This window comes from Mytilus galloprovincialis, chromosome 5, assembly GCF_965363235.1.
Source record: "Mytilus galloprovincialis chromosome 5, xbMytGall1.hap1.1, whole genome shotgun sequence".
In the NCBI taxonomy this organism is placed as follows: Eukaryota; Metazoa; Mollusca; class Bivalvia; order Mytilida; family Mytilidae; genus Mytilus; species Mytilus galloprovincialis.
Window position 1 is genome coordinate 88,534,772 of NC_134842.1, and position 23,880 is coordinate 88,558,651.

The 23,880-nt window shown below is 30.1% G+C and overlaps 1 protein-coding gene across 5 annotated transcripts in view; it reads right to left on the minus strand.

Moving 5' to 3' along the window:
- Positions 1-23,880, minus strand: part of LOC143076647 (homeobox protein cut-like 1) — an 84,423-nt gene that overhangs the window by 47,055 nt on the left and 13,488 nt on the right. For all 5 annotated transcript variants that reach the window (XM_076252487.1, XM_076252486.1, XM_076252485.1 and 2 more), the window contains exon 2: positions 10,012-10,122. In XM_076252487.1, coding sequence (XP_076108602.1) covers positions 10,012-10,122 — 111 coding nt within the window. The remainder of the gene's footprint in view (positions 1-10,011; positions 10,123-23,880) is intronic.

Here is a 23,880-nt window from a genome sequence, read left to right on the forward strand (position 1 = left end):
TTATGATCGCTTAATGTTACCATATATACATAGTTTGATTTTAATACAAATTTTAAATGTTCAAAACTAATAAACAGGTTATGTTATGAATATACGATAAAGTTGTATATCAACTTTCCTTTTGAACTGTAATTTAAAATAAATAGTACAAACGTAATACCTCTTGAGTGATCAGCTAAAAATTAAACATAATATCCACGACTAAATCCAAAACAATTTTCCTTCCTACTTGAAATATATTCGACAACAAAGTCGTCCTTTTCATGTCTATTTCATACAATCACTATGGATTATGATCAGATGATTAAACCAGTTGTAATTTAATCTCTTCACTAAATGATCCAATTTTACAAAATTGTGTAGTTGTATAAATCTTAATAACACAGATACCAGGTTGATAACATCAATTTTCAAACTTTTGATAAAAAACACACTTCATCTTTTATCATTTTCACCAATAAATCAGCTCAGTTGCTCCCCTTTTCAGAGGCATCAAATCCAATCAATTTATGTGACCTGAGGCTATATCAAAGGGAACTTTTGATTTGTAATTCGAGAAGTAATAATTATTACTCTAAGTTTCATTTTACTGGGAAAAACCAAAGTCAACTAACGATCAATCTAGAAGCAAGAAAAATGGTTCAAAATCATTCTTTTCTGCAATGATTGCAGTTTAATGGATAAATACAAAGGATGACCAAATGTCAATTGAAATTTGATAATTGATAGAAGATATTATGAAAGATTATGAAAGAAAATAGTTTAAAGTTTCAACTTAAAAAACTTTTAGGATTCTTTAAACTTTTTTGGAGTTTTTGTTTCACATTGAAATCAATCTTGTTCTTTTGTTTAAGAATAGTTATTGGTGATGGATTAATCAAAGTAATCAGATTCTGACTGTCAAATCAGCTGTTTTTCAGCTGTGAAAATGATTTGTCTCCCTTTTCATCTGATTTTTTTTTATTTCAGTCAGTGTCTCCTTATTTCCAATTAAAAGAGGGATAGAATATATTTTAATATACCCCTACTGTCTTCTGTATACCCCGTCTAGGGCCTCACATATAAATCCATCCCTATTAACAAGCCAATCACCAATGAAATCAAAGATTCTGATACAGAGGGTTTATCTAGGGTCACCACATCATGCCAAAAAATCTCAGCATAAACTAAACTTAATTAACATTGACAAAATCATGGGTAAAAAAGTCAGGATTTTCTGCCATGATGGATGTTAATTAAATCCTATTAGATAAGACAAAATATATAAATATTATCAGTTATCTAAATGTGCAATATACAATCGGGTTAGACATATTGACATCCTATTTTGTAGAAATGGTGATGTAAGGATTACGCTAATCTAAGGATCGCGCTGGGGAAATATTCGAAAAAGATGACTTTATTTATCATGGAATATTATATTCTTATTCATTAAAGATGTTTAACAAGCAAAATGATTAAAATTTTTATTTACTCTCTGACTAAAATTTATTGACTTTAACTCTTGCATCCATAGAATTAGGTAACTGTTTGAGGACAAAATTATTCTGGTGAACAAAATAAAGGGGGAAGTTTGAAATTTCAAAAACTAGTTTATTCCAACACATATGCAGTGGCAAAAATCAGGCCTTGTCAATGGTTGTCTTTAAATGTTTTTGTCCAATGTGACTTTTGGTATTGATTGCAGATTTATTTTAAGGTCTATGTTATTTAAATTTACACATAATTTCTTGCTTCTTGGGGTGACAATATAAACCTACAGTACATGATTATTGCCATTAAAGACCCTATGATAAACTCATAGTATAAGTTACAACATGAAAAACACACAGTACATTCAAATTAATAGAAACTTAAACAGGACAAGATAAATGGATCGACTGATTGATTGATCAATTGATTGATTGATAGAAGTTAGATGTAAATTATCAAAATCTTTAAAATTGAGAATATATACAGAAAATAAACTGCTATAAGAAAACCTCAAGTGTATATCTTTGTTTCCTCTAATATTGAAGAGCTTACGCTTAAATCAAAATTCATAAATAAGTGTTATTTTCTTTTACGAAGATTTGCACTTATGTCAGAATTTATGTTTGATGGAGATTATCTGGGGGCACCTCTGTGTAGTAACAGATTAAGTGATATACTGTACTTTGACAATGGAGGACATTAATAGATGTGTTTGTTATTTTCAGAAGTGAGAAATCATTAGATGTCAATTCTGATTTTCTTCATCATCCTTTGTTTTTCTCTATAGATCATAGAAAGATTGATACTTGCTGAGGCCCTTCCAGGGATTGTTACACAGTATAACATTACTGCTGATGTCACTGACCAGGTCAAAAACTAGGCCACTGACCTCAGGAGTGTAAAGTTGTATTATGATCAAAGTGGAACAATTAATTAAAGTTTAGTTGATGAGGGTTCAGTGAAATAATTTATTGTAAACACTTAGAATATATGAAAACAAATATATAATCATTTATTTGTCATTTTCATGTGTTTTCTCTTCAACAAGAGCTATATTGTCTACTTCTGAACTAATCTCCTTTGGTCTTGAGTTATCTCCCTTAGACTTGATTTAACTCCCTTGAACTATAGTTTTTTCACCTCCCAATAGTTGGGGGTTTGGCTGTTTTCAGTCATTTTATTAAACCATACATTAGTTCTTAAGATCCTAAAATTAAAATATTAGCAATCACTAATTGCAATAAGCTATATCAGCTGGTAAAAAACTTAAGTTGTTACATGACAGTTGCTTTCCTTTGAAAACTATTTATTTTGATATTTCAATCAACACAGCTTCAAATACAAATTTATTTTTGCCATTACATAATTGAAATGATTAATGTCAACTAATAACAAAAATTTTGATTCTAACATTGGTAACTTTATTTCTTATATATATGTTTATATATCATTGTCCTGTTTATTTGTAATTATTGAAAGTTTAAATTGTCTGCTTCTGTTATTTGTCACAACTATACGTTTCAAATGCATCATGATATAATGTCTTCATAATTTGAGCAAAACTATACTCAGGACATTTTAGTAAAATTTTTACAAATCAACCCAATTAATTTCAAGGAAACATTTACTTTTCTCAGAAAAAAGAACCTAAATTTAGAAGGCGGTAGTTTTTTTTTTTCGGTACATAGAGTTATATATTAGATCTACTGCCCATCAGTCCCTAACAATTGATCTGTTTGTCATAAACATAAGTACATAAAGTGGTTTCAATGACAACTCTTACAACGATCTTAATGACTCACAGTCAATTATAAATACTCCAGTTTACTCTTTGTTCAGATAAAAATCAGCATCAAAACACTTGATTGTCAAGAGAACCCAATGAGGCTCCTGACTTAGTAACATAAGTGGAATTCCACCAACAACACTATATTCATTTTAGGATTTTTTTTTTTCTCCTTCCTTCCTTATTAACAGATTTTAGAAAATATTTATTGATATTGGTTTATTCTTTCACACCTAAATTCACCTTGTTCTACAGGGTCGTATCCAGGAATTTCCAAAGGGGGGGGGGGGGGTGACAATATTATACTCATGCAACTTTTACAGTAAAAATTCAAACAGGGCATTGACTTTAACAGTGTTTAAACCCCTCAAACCCCACGGCATGGCTACAGGTGTGTGTGAAAAGGGAATGAACAGGACCAGAGGGGAATTTAAATAACAGGGTCACAAATTTGAATCTTATTTCCAAAAGGGGAATCTACAGTTCCAAGGGGAATTTATTTTAGTCCTGAAGGGAAATCTGCGATCTCAAATGAGAATATATAGTTCTGCAGGTAAATCTACAATCCAAAAGGGGAATTTAAAGTCCAATACAGGCGCTTACTGTTACAGTCCTTCATCTCAAGGAGATTGAGTCTCCTGAAAGGGAATTGAGTACATTCCAAAAAGGGAAATACTTGTACAGAAGATCAATTGAAAGTCTCAATTTACACCAAAAAGAAAATCCATATTCCCAAAATGTATTCTCAAAGGATGATATACAACATGGAATTTACACCTCTGAAAGTGAATCTGCAGTCCAAATGAGAATTTATAATCCTAAAGACAAATCTACAGTCCAGCTATAGAGAAAGTTGATACAGACAGCCATACAGAAAATTGACACAGACAGCTATACAGAAAAATAACACAGAAAGCAATACAGAAAGTTGACACAGACAGCCATACAGAAAGTTGACACAGACAGCTTTACAGAAAGTTGACACAGACAGCAATACAGAAAGTTGACACAGACAGCAGTACAGAAAGTTGACACAGACAGCCATACAGAAAGTTGACACAGACAGCTATACAGAAAGTTGACACAAACAGCAATAGAGAAAGTTGACACAGACAGCAGTACAGAAAGTTGACACAAACAGCCATACAGAAAGTTGACACAGACAGCCATACAAAAAGTTGACACAGACAGCAATACAAAAAGTTGACACAGACAGCTGTACAGAAAGTTGACACAGACAGCCATAAATTGACACAGACAGCCATACAGAAAGTTGACACAGACAGCCATACAGAAAATTGACACAGACAGCTATACAAAAAGTTGACACAGACAGCCATACAGAAAGTTGACACAGACAGCCATACAGAAAGTTTTTCACAGACAGCAGTACAGAAAGTTAACACAGACAGCCATACAGAAAGTTGACACTAAAGCAATACAGAAAGTTGAAAGATTGACAGCAAAACAGAAAGTTGACACAACCAGCAAATCAGGACTCAATGAAACAAGTAAAATTGCAAAACAGAGAAAAGACTTCATGATATTATTTGAAAACAAACACCATGTAAGATGATTAGTTAGTTTTGTAAGCTATCTGTTTTTTGACTTTCAAATCTCTGAAAATCACCTAATTTTTACATATAAGTATCATCAATCAAAGTGTTATGTTCTCCAGCATTATAAGTAGTTACCCTCAATAAACTCTTCAAAATTGTCCCAGATCAGAAAGTGTCATATAATATGGCCACTCAAATATTTTTGATTAGAAAATCACATGTCTTCTTTTTGACTATTGGTACAAGGCTTTCATTCTGAGGCACATGCAGGATTACCAATAAGAGAATAGAATTAATTATGAAAACAGCCTCAAATTTAATCTATTAATAATTCTACGAATATTTCTGACCAATAAGACATAAACTAAATTTTATTGTCATAAAAATTAAAATCTACGCTCTTTAAAGATAAATGTTCCCCCCTAAAAGTCCTCCTATGGAATTATTATTTCCAAAGTGTTTAGGAAACCTACTTGAAGGATGTAAGTATTGAAAAGTTACAAGCTTTTACATAAGGATCCCTGCAAACTTTTTATGTTGAAAAGTGACTGATTAACACAGCTCTCCAACTGTGCCAATTTCCTACAGAAAACATAGGATCTATCAATTCTAGTCAACATTGATCATTGGAGTATAATTTATTGGGGTTCTGTAGAGGGAATTCTTCATCAGCACAAATATCTAAATGTAATCAAATAGATATCAAATATAATTCTTTTATATATAGATACAATCACATAGACGTCAAATGAAAATACCAAACTTTGATGACTACTTCTTTTACATTAGAGGTCACTATACTTTAGGGTTTAGGGTTCATCTATTGTTTAAAGGTTATATAGGATAGGGAAGTTTAAGGGTTAGGATTAAGAGAGATAAGGCTAGATTTAAGGTTAGGGTAAGGTTTATGATAAAGAGAAGATAAAAGTTTATCTACATGTATATCAGTGCCATGACTCCTAGAGTAAAAGAAAGCCGTATTAGTAGGTTTTCATCATATTGATATTGTAAAATATCCATTTTATATAAAAAAAAAAAAAAAAAAAAGATTTGGTATGAATGCCAATTTTTCTATTATGATAGTTTTTGGGGAATGAGCCTCTCTGTAAGTTTCATACTGTGTCCAGCAGCAAATACTTTAATATTGGTATAGGAAAAACATTAAGTTGACTGATGATCAGATTGAATGTTTAAGGTCCATCCTTACTACTTTTTCTCTTGTTTGACAAGTTGTAAACAGGACATGAACTTCAAACTTTTTGGGAAAATAATCAATGTTGGTTTCAGACCAGATCATTACTTTTTAATGTTAATACGTCACTGTCAACAACATGAAATCACAAACATTAGTGTAGTTTTTGCTCTTGTTTGACAAGATATAAACAGGAAGTGAACTTCTTAAAATTTGGGAAAATTATCAATGTATAAGTCAAGTCAAACAGATTGTAAGTCCAGATCAAACATTTTAGTCAGCAAATTTGAAATCACAGTAGCCTTTAAACTAGTTAGGTAACAATACCTTTGTAAAGAACACAAAATAAAGACAAATGCATAATATGTTACAATGGAATCATCTAAAATCTTTAATAAACAGATTAATTCCAAAACTTGGTTATAGATTAATTCCAAAACTTGGTTATAGATTAATTCCAAAACTTGGTTAAAGATTAATTTGTCACCAAAATATGGTTTTAAAACAAAGAGACGAAGACCTTTGTTTGTCAAAACCATAATGCTAAATTGCAGAAACATTAACAAGATGATTAAGTTTTTACAATATATAACATATATATATATTCTGTAGTTTGAGCCCCTTCATAAAGAGTTATTGAACTTGCTAAGTCAAGTACCCATACAAATTACAGTACCGATAAGGCCAGACAGGGTATTGAACCTCAATGATCCAAATTAAACACTTCCTTTTGAACACAATACCCTTAAATGTACCTCAATCCATTTCTACATCTCCAATACATAAAAGAGTTACCAAAAATCATGTTTCTAATGAACCATATCATAGAATTACAGTTCTTGTGTCCCAGCTAAAACACATTTTAATCAACAACAGATGGCATTTTAACAGATCATTATTTCTTAGACTTCTGTCTGCCGGATTCAATTTATTTTTTAATCAATATATGTTATAAATCGTGTTTTTTACACATACATTCTTACATAAAGAATAAATTTTCAAAAATAATCATTATATATACATCATTCATTGCATCTCAATGAAAACACTGCTTAATGGTGCACTGGGGAACATTTCTGGCAATTCTTCGTGATTTCTAATAACGCTGACATAAGTGAAAGCACATTTGTCGAAAGTAGATCAAAGATTTGAACCCTTGTCATCCCGATAAAAAAACTTCAAACTATTCGGTGATTGCTTAAGATCGGGTAATATGATTTCAATGTTGATTAACGAAGATGCGGATACAAGTGTCAATTTAATTAATATAATTGAACGTATCTGATTCAAAGAAAAAATAAAAGTCTGAAAGCTGAAGATGTCTAATCTCACTCTATGATAAAGTCATCAATGTTTTTTGACATAAAAATATACAAGAGCAAATGTTTTTTAGATACCACTGTCACTTGAATAACCCTTATCATCATAGAATCATTTTCTGTCCATTTTGGTTTTTTTTTAAATCATTGAATTAACTAGACTTTTAATTGCACTAATTTTAGGCCAAATAAAATACAGTTTTGCTCTTGCTTTAAAAACAGATGTACCTGCTTTCAAATCATGACAGCTTCTAGGAAGAAAGATAACTTTTAGTATACATAACTTTCAGTGAGTTACTTAACTTCTTTTTTTTTATTATTATTTACTTATAATTTAATATTAATTTACAATTAAAGTTAGCATCTGAATGATTAGAAACATTTCCATGTTATGACCTTTAACATCTATAAGTCATTTCTGTATTTATTGTATTACTTGTTTGCTGTCTCTCTATTGAACAAAGCCACATGTCGACTTTGATCTTTCTTAATCAATCTGACCAGAATTGCTTTTTCTAATAATAAAACCAAAACAAAATTACAAAAATCATTTTTATGAGAATGACTCTAACTGTTTCCAATAACATTTGAGCTCAATAACATTAGTTCAATAAGTATAACCTCATCAATATTAATCAAACAGCCAAAGTTTTGACAAACCATCAAGGATCTTATCCACTTTCATGTTGTATCAATAATCATTTTCATTCAAGTCAACTTCATACTTTTCTCAATATAGATGAAATAAACGACCTAATACATTTCTCTACAGATGAAATGAGCGACCTAATACAATTCCCTACTAGAAATTCACAAATGTAATAAGCCGTAACCTAAAGGATGCTTAACTTCCTTCTTATATCGTTTTCTTGATCTTAAATATCATTAATTAACTAATACAAAGGTAATATTGAAAGAAAATACAGGCTAAATAGACAGAGGTTAGGCATACTTCAAAATAAGGACTCACATCATGGATTGGAAATCAGAGTAAATGAACGACTTCTGTATTAAATTGTATGAAAAATATTTTGGTAGTTTATGAGATAATGTGACAGCTATTGTTCACTTTGTTGACAGTTTTTTTTTAAATTTTTTTAAAAATTTCAATAAATTAGACAAAACAATGTCTGTTTCCTGCCTCCAGTAACAAAAAAAAAGAAGCAGTTCTGATTTAGTCTTTTTGGTGTTAGCATATTGACAAAATCTGAAAAATGTACATGTATTCTCCTAGTTTGATCCTGATTTACACAACATTTCTGGTCCTTGATGGTCCTATGATTGATCAAGACATTTCAAATTTCAAAATTGCTATCATGTGATGTTTATGTCAATTAGACACAAATAATCAAAAGACTAGAGGTTGAATATAAGGTCATCATCAATAAACAAATGTGACTGGTCTACTTCAAAGTGGTCCATTTTTGTGATGCATTTTTTTTTCAGGTAGAAAGTATATAATTTAAGACAAGAACATCTAAAAAGGGTAAGTAATCCTTGTAAAAACAAGTAAAACACTTAAGAAATCACAATTTTAAGGGTCTGCATAGAAAAAGAATTTGAATTAATTAGCCTTTACAAAGCAAACCAATCATATCTAAAAGACAAATAAATATCCTATTTTCACGATTTCCAAACAACACAGGTTTTAAAATACTATCAAAGTAACTTAATGTACCCGAAAGAGAACCAGTCTTCATTATTCCATTCCTTCTGACCACCTTGCATTTTAAAACTAATCCTGTAGATACTAATCATAAATATTTTCAATGGGAAATCAAAATATCTGTGTTAATACAAAACGATCATTGTTGCATCAAATATATATATATTATATGGGATAATTTGTTGCTGTGGTAACTGAGAAGTTTGTCAATCATAAATATTTTATGAAAATCCTCTCATCATTTTTTATTGCACTGTAGCTTATATCAAATTAGCTTCAGTATATGCAAATTAATATTTATATCTATGAAAGGAAAAGATGTTGACAATGGATTTTTACATAGTTGTAATAGTTGAATTAAAAAAAAAATGAATTCTCCAAAATATTTTGTGTATGTGACTCAGTCACTCAGTATCAATTTTGGAATCAAAAATAGAAAAGAATTGCTACATCTCATTTTTTTCTTAAACTTTGGGTCCCTCCCATATAGATCTATAATAAACAATACTTTATTCTAAACTGTATCCTAACCCATACCTAACCCTTACACTAGCCCTAACCCTAAAATTTAACACCATAACTCTCAAACTTATCCATTACAAAATTTAACCTAAATACCTATAACCATAATTGAACCCTAATCCTAAAGTATAGGGATCGATAAGGTAAGAGAAGGCCCCTTTTTTGTTATCTGTTCTCCCTCCCCATCTACCCAACCCTTTTTCTAATGTTTTATTAATTTTTTCTTACCTTCAAAAGTGTATTTTTTCTCCTGTTTTTGTCACCAAACACTTTGTGATTTTTTTACCAGTACCCTGAGGAGCAGATAAATTAAAATTGAAAAGGGGGGTGCTTTAAACCTCAGAAATACTACTGCAGAACTAAGAAAGGTGAACATGATATCTTTCTCAGATTCAAAGGGTGGTTATAATCCCTCTACAACACCCCTCCTTCTTCACCTGAATCCACCACTGGTACCTACCTAGCCAACCTGTTACTTTTTAATGGGTACTCACCTCAGGTGTGTTTTTCTTGAATTCTCTACTCTGATCTACTAATCTTTTACGTGAGGCGTCACTTTCATCTTGTCTGTTAGCTAGTTCTGTTGCTGTAGTGTCTAGTTCTTTCTACAAAAGAAAAGAAATTATGTAAAATTAACAAGAATTATTCAAAAATTGATTACTGATAAAAAAAAAATAAAAAAAATTGAGAACTTTGTAACGCTGTAAAAGACAACTATTTACACAATGCATTTTATCAATTTGTCTGTAAACCACAAATTTACAAAAGAAAAGTACCTTTCAATGAAAGTTTTTTGTTTCCCAAATTTAAACAAATTATTACCAATTAAAACAGTACGTGTCATGTAAGGTGGCTTATCTAAATAAGTATCCCATAATGCAACACTAATTCATAAAACAGTAAGAATTTTTGACAACCTGGTGCATTGGTACCCTGAAACCAAAGTGAATTGTTTCTGTCAATGATGGGTTCTAATATGAATGATCACGACATTTTTAAGATGCTGCACCATGATAGGTGAAGGTCACATGATTTTTCAATGTAAATCAACAATCACAGATTATGATAGCCAATCATGACACTGACAGGCTCTCAGAAAAAAAGTCACAAATTATCAAATGATTAATGATGACTGTCCAATGTAAGTGGACTTTATAAGTGTTGTGTAGTATCCAAAAATGTTTACGTGGATCAAGAATTATTAATAAACGTTTTTTTTTGTGCTTATACAATCCCATGATACTTTAAGAAGGCATAGCATAAAAAAAATCAAATTTCGATGATCATAAAGCCAGCATAGAAAACCAAGTCAATTGTTTCAAGAGTCAGCGATAAAAAAACGGTGTCCTTGATGATGGTCTGATCCTTCTCTCATGTTTTTTTTTCATTTAACATGACTTTAATTACTAAGATTTTTTTCCAAACCTACTTTTTATTCATTTTCATGTGTCTTTAAACAAGAATACTCAATTTAAGAAGATCAAATTGCAAAGAGAGAGAAAAACAACTTACGATGTACTAGGTTTTTTTAAACCATTTTTTTTATGTACTGGTTCTGAACAAGATTCTTTAATGATTGCACTCACAGTGGTTTGCAAGTCAGTATACTTTCCAATTCTAGGCTTTGAACATTGCATTTCAATGCAGATTTTAAAGGTGTGCAAAATTGCAGATCTTATAGATCTATTATAATTTATGGTTTACTTTTACAAATTGTGACTCGGATTGAAAGTTGTCCCATTAGCACTTATACCACATCTTCTTACCCTTATATCTATACAGGTTATTTTCATTGCAATATGATTATCCTGATTAAAAGAAAAGACATAAAAGATGGCAGGCTCAATTTACGCTCTTATTTGTATGTCCAAGAACAAGTTCAACAAATCATTTAAACAGTTTCAAATTTCCTACAAAGGGTGCTGCAATGACAATTAAGACAAACAAGGTTCAAAGTTCATTATACAGGTAAGGCAATTGAAACTAAAATGCACATCAACTGCAGCTCTGCATGCGCATCTTGTAAGTTGCAGAGATCTACCAAAAAAAAAAAATGATTGATTTCTATAGATCAGTTTCAATCTTGGATAGACTTACTTTTTTATATATATAGTATCCATATGTTTGTCATCACAATTACTAATTAATTACAAATCAGTTGGAATAAAACTAATTAGGAAGAGGACCTGATTATTTATTTAAGTATTTATTTATATGATCTTATAGAGAATTTAAATTATATTAATATAAAATTTTCAATGCCAAATCTATTAAAAGATAATATAACTATGCTTTAATTGTCAATCAAAACATTTAATTAATAATTAAACATGTGCATTTTTAGTGTTTAAATGACATAAAATTTGCCCTCAAATGCACTTTTACTTTATTCCTGAAGGTATTTGATAACATATACAAAATACACTCATGAAAAACATGCACATCTTGTATATTTTATCTATTATCTACATCACATCTTCTTTTCTGGTGTTATTGTGTTGGATTGTTGTCACATTTAGAATACGCAATTAGAAGCCTCCTTTAATTAAATTGCTTTCTACAAAGTGGAAAAATACTTGAACATTGAAGCAAAGTTATCAATAGCTTGTAACAACTTTTTAGAGAATTTTTTTTTATAAATAAAATTGCATCAATAGCATTCCATACCGAATAAATGATGGGCTAGGCTTTTGAAGAAAAAATTAAAGGGAGGTAACTTATACAATCTGAAACCAAGAATTGACTCTTGAACATTGCAATCATTTTCTAGCTGACTGGATTTAGTCTACAGTTTATAAAACCCATAATCTTAATGGATGCAGAGTTTGATTAGGTGCAGGGACATAGAATTTCATCATCCAAAAACTATCTGAAACCAATACGTTGTGCCTAAAACCTATTTCAATACAAATCACCTCACATTCCAGAACTTTTTATGTAATTTGTCTCAACCTTGATAATAAATATCAAATTTTATGCTGTATTTGTGTCCCATCCTTACCTATCAGGTCAATTCTATACATATTTAAAATTCAAATTCGATCATCTTACACCTAAACAATCAGCAATCGTTTCACCTTTTGGGTGTCTTGTTTGCTTCAGCGCACATCGCATCTCTCTCCCGAACAATACAAAGATGGTGACGAGATCAAATTTTGTAATTGTTGAGAAGTCCAATACATTTAAAATCGGGAATATTAATGACAAAATCTTATCCACGGCACATTAAACATGAATATTCCGTGCCCTGAATTAAAAACAAAACTGTATCGACTGTTTATATCGCCAGACATTAAATCTGATATCAGTCGAATAAAAAAGATCATGATTTTAAATGAAAATAAGAAATATTTGACAAAACATTGTAAATATATACAATGATGTAAAAAAACAACTAAATTCCACTTGAATACACAAGTGCTTGGGTTCAATTACAATTGAACAATAACAAATAGCAATTAAATTGCAAATTTTATTTTCCACTGTACAATAACCATACTACTTCCTTGCATATCATTTTCACCTTAACTGCAAAATTTGTCATTGTATGCAAAACTGTTCAATTCTTTTTGTAGCAGATAATAAAAAAGAATCTTTTGAACGTGTGAATTTGAATGTTCACAAATGAAATTTCGGACAAAATTCAAATTTGTCACTATCTTTATTTATGCTGTGAATCACTAACTTAGTTCTTCCTCTTCATAATTAAATTACAGTAGGATTTATTTCCCTTATGGATCACTATTCTTATACAAATTTATACCACTCCTGACATCTTTATTCATTTTAATATTTCTGAAACCAGCTTCAAAACTTGAAACTTTGATCTATTATTTTTGTAAACTAATATAAAAAATACCCTGTGCTACCTTCTACAGAACTTTATTCACAACTCTTCATCATAAAAACCAAAGACAAACAACTTTGCAAATAGAAGATATGGAAGAAATGGGAGATAACTCTTGGCATAACCAACAATAAAACAAATAATATGGGAGACAACTCTACTGAGATTTACAAAATTTTAAGTAGAATATTCAATTCTAACTATCATTTAGTCTAATATATATCATGTATATTATGTTCAATAGATAAATAGGATATGAAAGTCCTTTGTTTTTTATATTGAATATGAATATGACACTCACAAACAATAGAAGCTGGTCAAGCAATATTTGTATGTACTTATAACATCACTATGAAAGTGCATTAGATATTACTAGATATTAATATTCAGTGTTTCCCATTAGTGCTTACTGTAACAGTAAAGTATAACTTGACAGGAACAGTTTAGTGTACTGTTTATTGCTAATGGACCTTTTTTGTTGTAAAGAATACTAGACTAGTGACAGAACATTGTACACTGATACATAATCTAAGTGTTCAAACAATCAACAAATTTCATGTAAAAAAATTGAATAGACTTTTAAACATTTATAAAGAATAAACTATAAAAATCTTTTTTTCAAAAACAAATATTAAAGAAACAATATCTTATTTCAAAGTTTAAAGTCTTGTTTTATAAATATATCATAAAGTTCACAAAGTAGTCTATATAGATAATTGAATTTTGAAGAAGTGTATTAAATTTGATCAATATAAAAATCGTTATTTTAGACACTTTTAAATCTATGAATCAACAAGTGATTTACCTTTAAATTACCAAGCTTGATCCCTTCTGACGCAGTCCCTGAGTATCATGGATTTAAATCTAATCGAAACTAACTTGGTAGATATTGATAACAGTCGGTCAATCAGTTACCAATCACCGAAAAAATGAAAGGGAAGAGTTTAATCTGTAACGATTACGTTACTAAGACAAAAAGACATCTCATATATTGGTCTATAATATAATTACAAAAGAGGGTGGGTTCAAATTTTCCAATTGAAAAATTCCGTTGCACTTATTACGTACAGCCATCAAGGGAACAAGGAGTTTAAAGATTACGACTTTCTCTCGATGTGAAAAATTATGCACATCGACTACTTATCTCAGGAAAAAGAAAGATCAGAGCACTTTACATTTATTTATCTATCCACTTATCAAAAAATGTTTTCTTCTTAATAATACAATATGTATCAACCAATTGTGTTAAAAGTTGAAATTAGATCAGTTTTTCAAGTAAAATTATTGTTAAATTAACCATACAAGTGAACTGTTTATCATATAAGTAATTGATTAAAATGGGTATTGTCTGATCTTTGTTGCAAGCTAAATCTTCCTGCCCTGTTCCCACACAAATAAAATAGTTTAACATTGAGACAAATGACTCGTTGCATTTGTAGTGCAAAATTTTATATAGAGAAATATTTCAATATTTATGTAAATATATCACAATAGATATTTAAAATGTAGGTGGAAAGAAGATTCTTCAACATTTTAAATTATTAATAGTCAATATGATACATGTACAATAAAAAAGAAGCAAACAATAAAACTGCCATTTCAACATCTCATTTTCTTTCTTACCTAATATTCTTTTTTCCAAATGATATGATGTATTTTTAAGGAGGCTCGAGGGTATAAAAATTTAAGAAAAAAATGAAACACTTGTTTTTCATTACAAATTTTATTTATTTCCTTTAGTAGTTGTTACTTTATCATATGGTACAAAAATCATTCAAAACAATCAATTCGTGTTGGCCCCAGATGACTTTCAAAATGTATACATCATTGAAAAAGTTCCAAATTATCTCCCTTTGGTGGAAAAATGCCATTTTTTGGCTCTAAAACTGAAATATCTTTTTCAACTCATCGGTGACCTATCTTTTTTAATATAATTTCCATATAAGCTGTACTTAAACTAAATTATTGTAAAATTTTAGCGATTTCTGTAATAAATTTCTTTTTTTTATTTCGATATTACCTTTATTTCTCCTATTACTTCAACAGAAAAAAAACACCTTTACAAAAATGTATGCTTCTTTCGAAGGCAGATTGTGAGCGCAAATGAACGGTGACCCCACTTTTTTATTTTATTTTTCTATTAACTATAAGATAAAGTTCATTTATAGAAAAATATAGAGAAATCCTATATAAATGATTTAGACCCGCGAACCCCCTTAAGACCAATTGTAAGTGTTTGATTATTTTAATACTGAATTGAAATATTTGTTTAAGAAGGGTTCATCAGCCCACAATGGTCTGAACAATAGGGATAGATAAAGTTATTGGTTTGTTGCTGAAGACTGATTTGACCTCAAAATGTCCTTGAGCTGTTTGTGTCATTGGGTTGCTGTCTCATTGTTGTTTAACCCATTTCACCTTTTTCACCCCCATAAAATAATGGAAAGTTATTGTAAAACCATCAGAGTTCTCCGCTTGACCCCCTATCAAATAATCCAGACTTTAGGTCTCACCAAACAGTCACGACAGTTGACAGTCGCATCACTTTTCAACAAATCACTTTACAATAATACTGTTTCATTCTGCCAAAATGATGTTTTGATAAATTTCAAATAAATCAGAATATCTGATTCATCCGACCTAGTTAAATGAAATCAACATCATAACCGTTGGAAACTTACATAATAATTTGATTGATATACACTACATCCTGTTGTTCTGGTAAAAATCACTGTTTGACAGAAACCATGATTCATTTTGTCTAACATTTATAATGATGGCGTTTTGATTGGAAACGGTTTGAATAAAAGCTTCAATTGATGATAGCAGACAAAACATGGACTGTGTCACTTTCTTAAATACCCAAAAAATTGTCACATTTTTATTTAAAAAAAATCTCAACTGTTTTATACTTCATACTAAAGTGAGTTCTAACAGAAAAAGACAATAAGACACACATACTGGTCTGATTCTTTGACATTTCTAATAAGGTATTTGTTTTCACCAAAAAAATAGGAGATATAAATCAATGAAACTCAATGTCACTAAAATTTCATCTAACTCTCTATGATAATAAGGGAAATAACTCCATCCCTTCCATTTGCTTCTAATGTCTGGAAAAGAGTTGTCTCCCTTAAAGACAAAATTACTCTTCCAAAAAATATTTGAACTCTTTGAGATAATAATAGACAAGAACTGAAATTTGACATCTGAACTGAGATTGTTTATCCTGAATAAACAGAAAGGATAAAGATTATCTTCTAATTTCTAGAAAAGAGTTACTTCCCTTAATGTCAAAACTTGAAAAGTGATCTTCAAAACATCAAGTCATTAGAGCTAGATAATGATAGACTTATAATGACTGAAATTCAATCGTTAAACTTAGTAAGTTAATTCATAATAAATAGAAAGGATATTAGCTTTCTTAATTGTTCTATAGACTTCCAATTTCTAGAAAAGAGTTAGTTCCCTTGAAGTCAAAATAAAGTCAAAAGTGCTCTTCATAAAAATATTTGAACTCTTGAGATAATAATAGACTATAACTGAAATTCGATCTGTGAACTGAGCAAGTTAATCCAGAATAAATTGAAAAGGATATAAGCTTTCTTAAAGCTTGAAGTATCAGTAAAAATACTAAACAGACATCAAACGGATCTTCTGCTAACTCTACAACTATAATGTAACATCAAATGACCCATACCAATGGAAAGAAATTACCTACATATCTACATGCACATGATCTTTGATCTTAATCACAATAAATCATTCAAATCACCCTGTTAATTGTCAGATCAAGTATTTTCTTCATTTCAACATCAGATTGGATAATTGATTTCACAGAAAAAAAGATTGAAATGATAAGTAAATACTATTTTTATAGAAGTTTACCCATTACTTAGTGATTGATTTGGCAAACCGAAAGATTGAATTGCAAAATATATGTGATTCCACTCATAAGAATTTGGTCATAGATTTACTATTAAATTTTTTTTATTAACCTGATAATCAGCATTTCAATTTATTTTGGCAAAAAATATCTTTTATTTTTTTTTTTACTGGTATACAATTTATTTTGATGGATTTCTACAAAGCACTTGAAGATCTTATTAGTTTGTTTCAGTTTACAACTAAAACTGTACCGATTGATACTTTTAATATGCTTATGTACCAATGAATAGCATCCAAATCACAAACAAATATTTTGTATGTATAGTTAAGTTTTTTCACTGTTTGGGGAAGAATAAAAAGGATCTCCCCAAAAATGTTCATCTTTGAAATGAGTAGTTTGCACTTTGCATGATGATTATTGCTTGGGGAAAAAACCCATCAGAATAAGATTCCTTCTGCATGCAGTTCTCGTAAAGACTGTTTTTTGTTTTTTTTAACAATTTTCTTTTTTTCTTATTTCACAATTTGCTTCTCTTTTTTTTTTACATTTTTTTTCCTTTTTTTCACCAATATGTTACAGAAATCCATAGATCCCAAACTATGTTAAAACCCATTTTCAATTCGTGATTTGTTGTGCAGCAAATTAAAAATCAAGATCACTTTCAAAGGCATTTATCACCATTTGGTTCCTTTGAACTCTCAACTTCTTCATCCTCATTCCATCTTAACTAATAATCTTGAATCAAATAGATGGTTAAACAAATACCCATGTTTAAAAGAAAATCTGCCATATTGAAGCAAATAGCAACGTTTGTATTTACTGTTCAATGTTTGGTCAATTGTCAAACTTACTGCATAGGAAAAGTTCAAATTCTCCCCTTTTTAGGAATCTATTTACAATCATTTAGTTTCTTATAAAATAAACATTCGATTTGTTGACGCAGAATATCTGAAATCAAACAACGAAACGTTTTTGGCTAATATAAAAATGGCTACGATTCTAAGATCTATCGCTCAACACGAAAATTTTAAGAAACTCCACCTGACAAAGATCATCGCAGTACCTGATGATGTTGCTCTTTTTAAGCCTCCGAAGGTCGAAGATCAATAGATCGGCGGCATTCGTCTAATGCCCTATCAAAAGAGATGAATTAACGCTAATCAATTTGTAACTTCTATACAAACATAAGATTTCATATAACAAGAGACAAATAGATGTTATCAGTGATTTAACCCTCGACCAAATATCGTCAGATTAGCGACTTTTACTTTTACAGGAATCTGGACACTTTTCTATTAAGATTTGTACATCAAATGTATCAATTAGGGAAGACAAGAGGAGATAAGCCCTTAAATAAATGTCTAGTTAATAAGCTTAAATCAATCATGTTAAAATGTACTTGAAATGAATAACAACCAATGTCAAAGTCTACTTCTAACTGTCTTACCACGTCTTACCAGTGTTTATAAACTCTCCACATGAAAACATTATCTACTGAAGAGCTCTTTTAGTCAATCAACGAAAAACGTATATCACAAAAAAAGACAAATAAAGTTAATATGAAGTATTGAAGTATTTGTCTGAAGAGGAAAAAAATGTCTACCTGCTTCACTCAGAAACCCTTTAACTTATCAGTACAAGTGAATAAAATTATACCTTTTTTTTAAAAGAGGTTTTTACAACTAAGGACATAAGACCCTAATATTTGCATGTTTATATATGAAACACATGCTATAATTATTATAATTTTGCTAGTTATTTCATGTTAATGACATAAACCAAAAATTTACTTCAGTGACAATTTTTAAATTATTTGAAATTATCTTAACTTCAAAGCAATTTAGTTTTGTACAACCTGCAAAATTCATAATAGTTTCACAACTTAGAGACTATCCCTTAAATAAAGGTTTATTTTGTAGTGTTAAATTATTTATAATTATTTAGTATAAAAATATAATAATTCAATCGCATTAAATCAATAATTTTTTTTTACTGGATGAACAATTAATTTTTTCTGCATTGACACAAATTTCTAATAGAATTGGGTTTTTTAACAGCAGTCAATTAAAATTTCCCTTCAGGAGCCTTCTTTGATAATTCGAAGACAGAAACATAATGACGTCTGCTAAAAATGTCTTAGAGTGATCAGGCGTCACATGATCAGAAATTTGAGATAAGTAAATGAACACAAGTGCCGAAACTATGCTGAGTATGGCTTTGTTTCACATAAAATCATTTTTCATTATGTGAAAATCTGTAATAATGGCATCGGTATACATCACGTGGAGCGATTGATGTATGAGTATCAACCTCTTGATGAAAATGAGATCATCTTTGAATAATGATCACCGTCTCAAAAACAGAAAGGCAAAAATGTTCTAATATCGGGAGGAATTTGTAGTTAGGTAAATGGATTGACTGATCATATACTTAAGACAGAGAAAAAATCATATATTTGTCCTACACGGTTTTATTTGCCAACCTCAGGGTTGTTATAATTATTTTGTCATGATTGATAATATTTCTACCATAGTTTTGATTGCCTCCTTAAATTGCTTCGACTGGAGTCTTTGATGTTTTAAGTAAAAATAATTTCAATTTAAACATATTCATTAAATGCTGGCTCTTCCAGTTTCCACCCATAGGTATAAAAAGTCTGACACATCAAATCATCTATTTAGACTATAAAGGGGTAATTTGATGGATTCAGATTTTCGCTGGACACTTGGTTCTGCAAACATTGATGACAGGCCTCAAGTCACCAGATAAAACACATTTTCTGATTGGTTTATCATAGATAGAAACATTTTAAATGATAATCTGTTGAGTTTTAAAATCAAAGGATTCTCAAAATTTATAAAAATAAATTACATGTTCCATGACTGTCAATGCCAACATTGCTGGTATCAATATGAAAACTATAGAAACTTCAGAAAACCTACTAAAGCTGCACAGTGACCTATAGAATGTCAGTGTCATTTGGTCTTTTGTGGAGAGTTGTCTCATTGGCAATCTTGCCACATCTTCTTTCTTATATCTATTTTGGCTATTGTATACTCTGTTGTCCTCAAAATAATTGTTTAAGAGCTAGAGCTGCTCATATTGACAATATTTTGTTCTAACAAGGCCTCAGTATAGCCTACAGAGAAACTCTATAATGTTTGATAGTGCCATATCAATATATAACTTCAAACAAGAGAGCAAACCAACAGCAAAATATAAAACTTAAATGGACATCTTGAGGTTAACAAACTGTCTGAACAGATTTAAGCATCTTCACCAAGTAATATTTTGAGCGTACCCTATCACATCCATTCAGTACCATGTGAATTTCTGAGACTTTTCATGGACCTACTAGCTTTATAAAACATGCATTTATTTCTAAACACATTCTCAAAATAAGAATAAGAATTGCCACTGCCACAAATCTCCCCCAGAGTCCATGTGATGATATAGAAGTTAACAACTATATATTATCTTGCTTCCTTTGACAATGAGCAAAACCCATACTGCATAGTCAGCTATAAAAGGCCCCATTTATAAAATAAATGTAAAACAATGAGAAAACTTAAACAGCCTGATATAAGTACAAAACAATGAAAGAAATACAAATTTGATAAACAGTAACAAACAACAACCACTGAATTACAGAATCAAACTGAATTATTCTATGACGATAATAACAGATTCTAAATTTCTATTTGAATGTGTAAATACACACCTTGCCGATTTAGGGATAGTGTGTATAACCACAGAGACGACAGATTTATAGCTCATGTCAAAACAATTGAATTCTGTTTACCAAATTGACAGGTATAATGCTTAATTTAATTGTTGTTGTGTTTAATTTACATTTGTACATTGGTTTAATTACCACAAAACAATATGTGCTTATCAAAACAAAAATGTACAAAGCAACAAAACATCACTGTTGTATACCATTAAGGTAACAGGTACATAAATGGCAAGAGACATCTCCCTGATTGTTGGGAATTTTCGCATGCAATTAAATTCAGAGCATAAAATGAACTGCATATCACATATGCGTCAAGAGGAGCAGGACAGATTGTAACCTTTAACTACTGAATATGATATTGTAATTGAAATTACCTTTAACATAAATTGATTTAAGTAGAGGAACACCAAATTTCTATATTTAGTATACAGTGCATGGTAGCACATGCTTTTGGGGGACGATATTAAAATTGATCGAATGTTTCAAGATGACAACTTTAAATGGCAAGATGTGCCAATTGCTCAAACTAATCCACAAGATGTCTTGATCACAAAATAGCAGACTTATAATCTAGACATGAAATTCTTACACCAAATCACTCTTTTACAAACGTTTAATGCAAAGCAGCATGCAGTTTTTAGAATATGTCTTTTCAAGTACCAGTATTGAAAGGAATATACATGAAACTGGGTAAGTAGTGTCTTGCATAAATTTGCTACCTCTATCTTATTCTAGCAGAATTGTGTTAATAAAATGGTTTTAACACAGTTAAGCAAACTTGTTATGGTCAACTATTCCTTACTTACTGGGCTATTGGCAAAACTATATATTTAGTAATCATTCATGCCAGGGATAGAACTCAAGACTTTGGCAATGGTAGCCCACAGCTTAAAATTTGTAGCCCAAATATATAGTCCTATACAAGAAAAGCAGAAATTTAAGTAGCCCACACCAAATTTTAGGGGCCGTTGGCCTGTGGTCCCCTGTTTATTTCATACCCTTCATGACTGTATAGAATAATAAGGTATAGTAACAGCAGCTGAATTGTCTCCCTTTGCAAAATCTTGAAAAAGTGGGGGAAATCAACTTCAATACATTATCCCAGTGTTGTTCAATACTGAATTTTGTTCAATTACTTTAACATGCATAAGATACTGATAAAATCACTATCAATAGTTCAACTGTCACGACTGTTTAAAAATTATATCACCTTTCACCCTCAAATCATAAACAGTAATATGTTATACAAGTATATCAAAGAATTTATTGGCTTCACATCAAAACTAATTTAATTTTTTTAGAGAAAAATTTATATATATATGTGAAGTTTTGGGGTAATTGATTAAAATCGTGTTTTAAAATTATCGAAATTTACACATCTGTTTTCTGTCCCATCTTAAAAAGGTGTCTTGAAACAGACTCTTGACGAATCAGAAACATCCAATTAAGTGTGATCTTTTACGCAACACCATCTTATATATATATATATATAATTGATCCCTTTGTTGTATATCTGATGTACAACATTATTTCAGTGATGATGAAAATGTTGTCTGCACATTCCCATTTAATAACTGAAATGTTTAAAACAGATTTAAAGTTTCTTTCAATATTTTAAAAATTTATTTCAATATTTAACTAAACAACTGATTACATAATGTATACTTGAATATCCAGCAAAAACAGAAGACATATACGTTAACATGTTTCACCAAAAAAATGTACTAAAATACATGATTTGAGTGATAGCAGTTTTCACTGTAATCAATATCATTTGCAATGAAAATGTCTCGAGATTTCATCGCATTTCAAATGTTTAATTTTTACAGACCGTTTTTTTAAGTTTCAAATGATAATGAACTTGATAATTTATAAGTTGTAAATAAAAGGTAGGAATAAAAAAAATTGGAACAAAAAAAGAACAAATTTCTACCTAAATACATGTTTCTGCACCAGGCATAGTTATACATTGCGAAATGTGCTGCTAGCAGATATTATCAATACAATACATGTAGTTCAACAAAATCAATTCTCCTTTAAATACCAGTAATGATTTTCCAGTACAAGTGTTCTCTACTTTAAGGAACAGAAATTAAAGTCGTAAAACTTCAATAAAAATCAATAGAAATGAAAATATTTTTTATTAAATCAATTTTTGCTACCATATAAGGCTTAAATCTAAATCTTCCGAAAAAATTACATCAAAAATAGCTGCAGTTTATGTACTTACTAATAACAGGTGTCCTCTTAAAATACTGAACAAAATTCACAATCCTACGATGTGTTAAATCAACAGATTTAAAAGGATGGATATTTTCTCCGCTGATGGCGTATTGATTTTTTAAGATTCAAATAAAATTTCGAGTATCATCTTTGGTAATTGAAGACTTGAATCAACGGGGTGATCTTTTCTTAACAATCACGCCGTAACAATTCAATACTTTTTGTATGGATGATTGATAGCTTCGGGATAAGTTTTATATCCAGTATAAAATTTTACCTATTATCACTGCAGGTGTAAGGAGAAATTTGATTTACCATAGAAATCCAAATAAAACCACTAAGATATAACCCCTTAAATCTCCCCTTTCTCCCTTCTCTAGCAGGTCAGGTCAGATTTCTACCTTCCATAATGATCACATAAGATACGAAATAAAAATTTGATATTAAAGTAAGAAAAATATTTTAAACAATAAAGTTCTCATCTTTTTTTTTAGACTAGCATAAGTTGCTCAATTATAAATCTTTACTACTCTATGAAGTGTTTTGAGGATTTTTATATTTTAACCCAAGTTTTTTCGTTGACTACATCGATAAGTTAACTACTAAGAAACAATGTACAGTACACAGACAAACACCAACCACCATTGAACCAATAAACACAATCAATA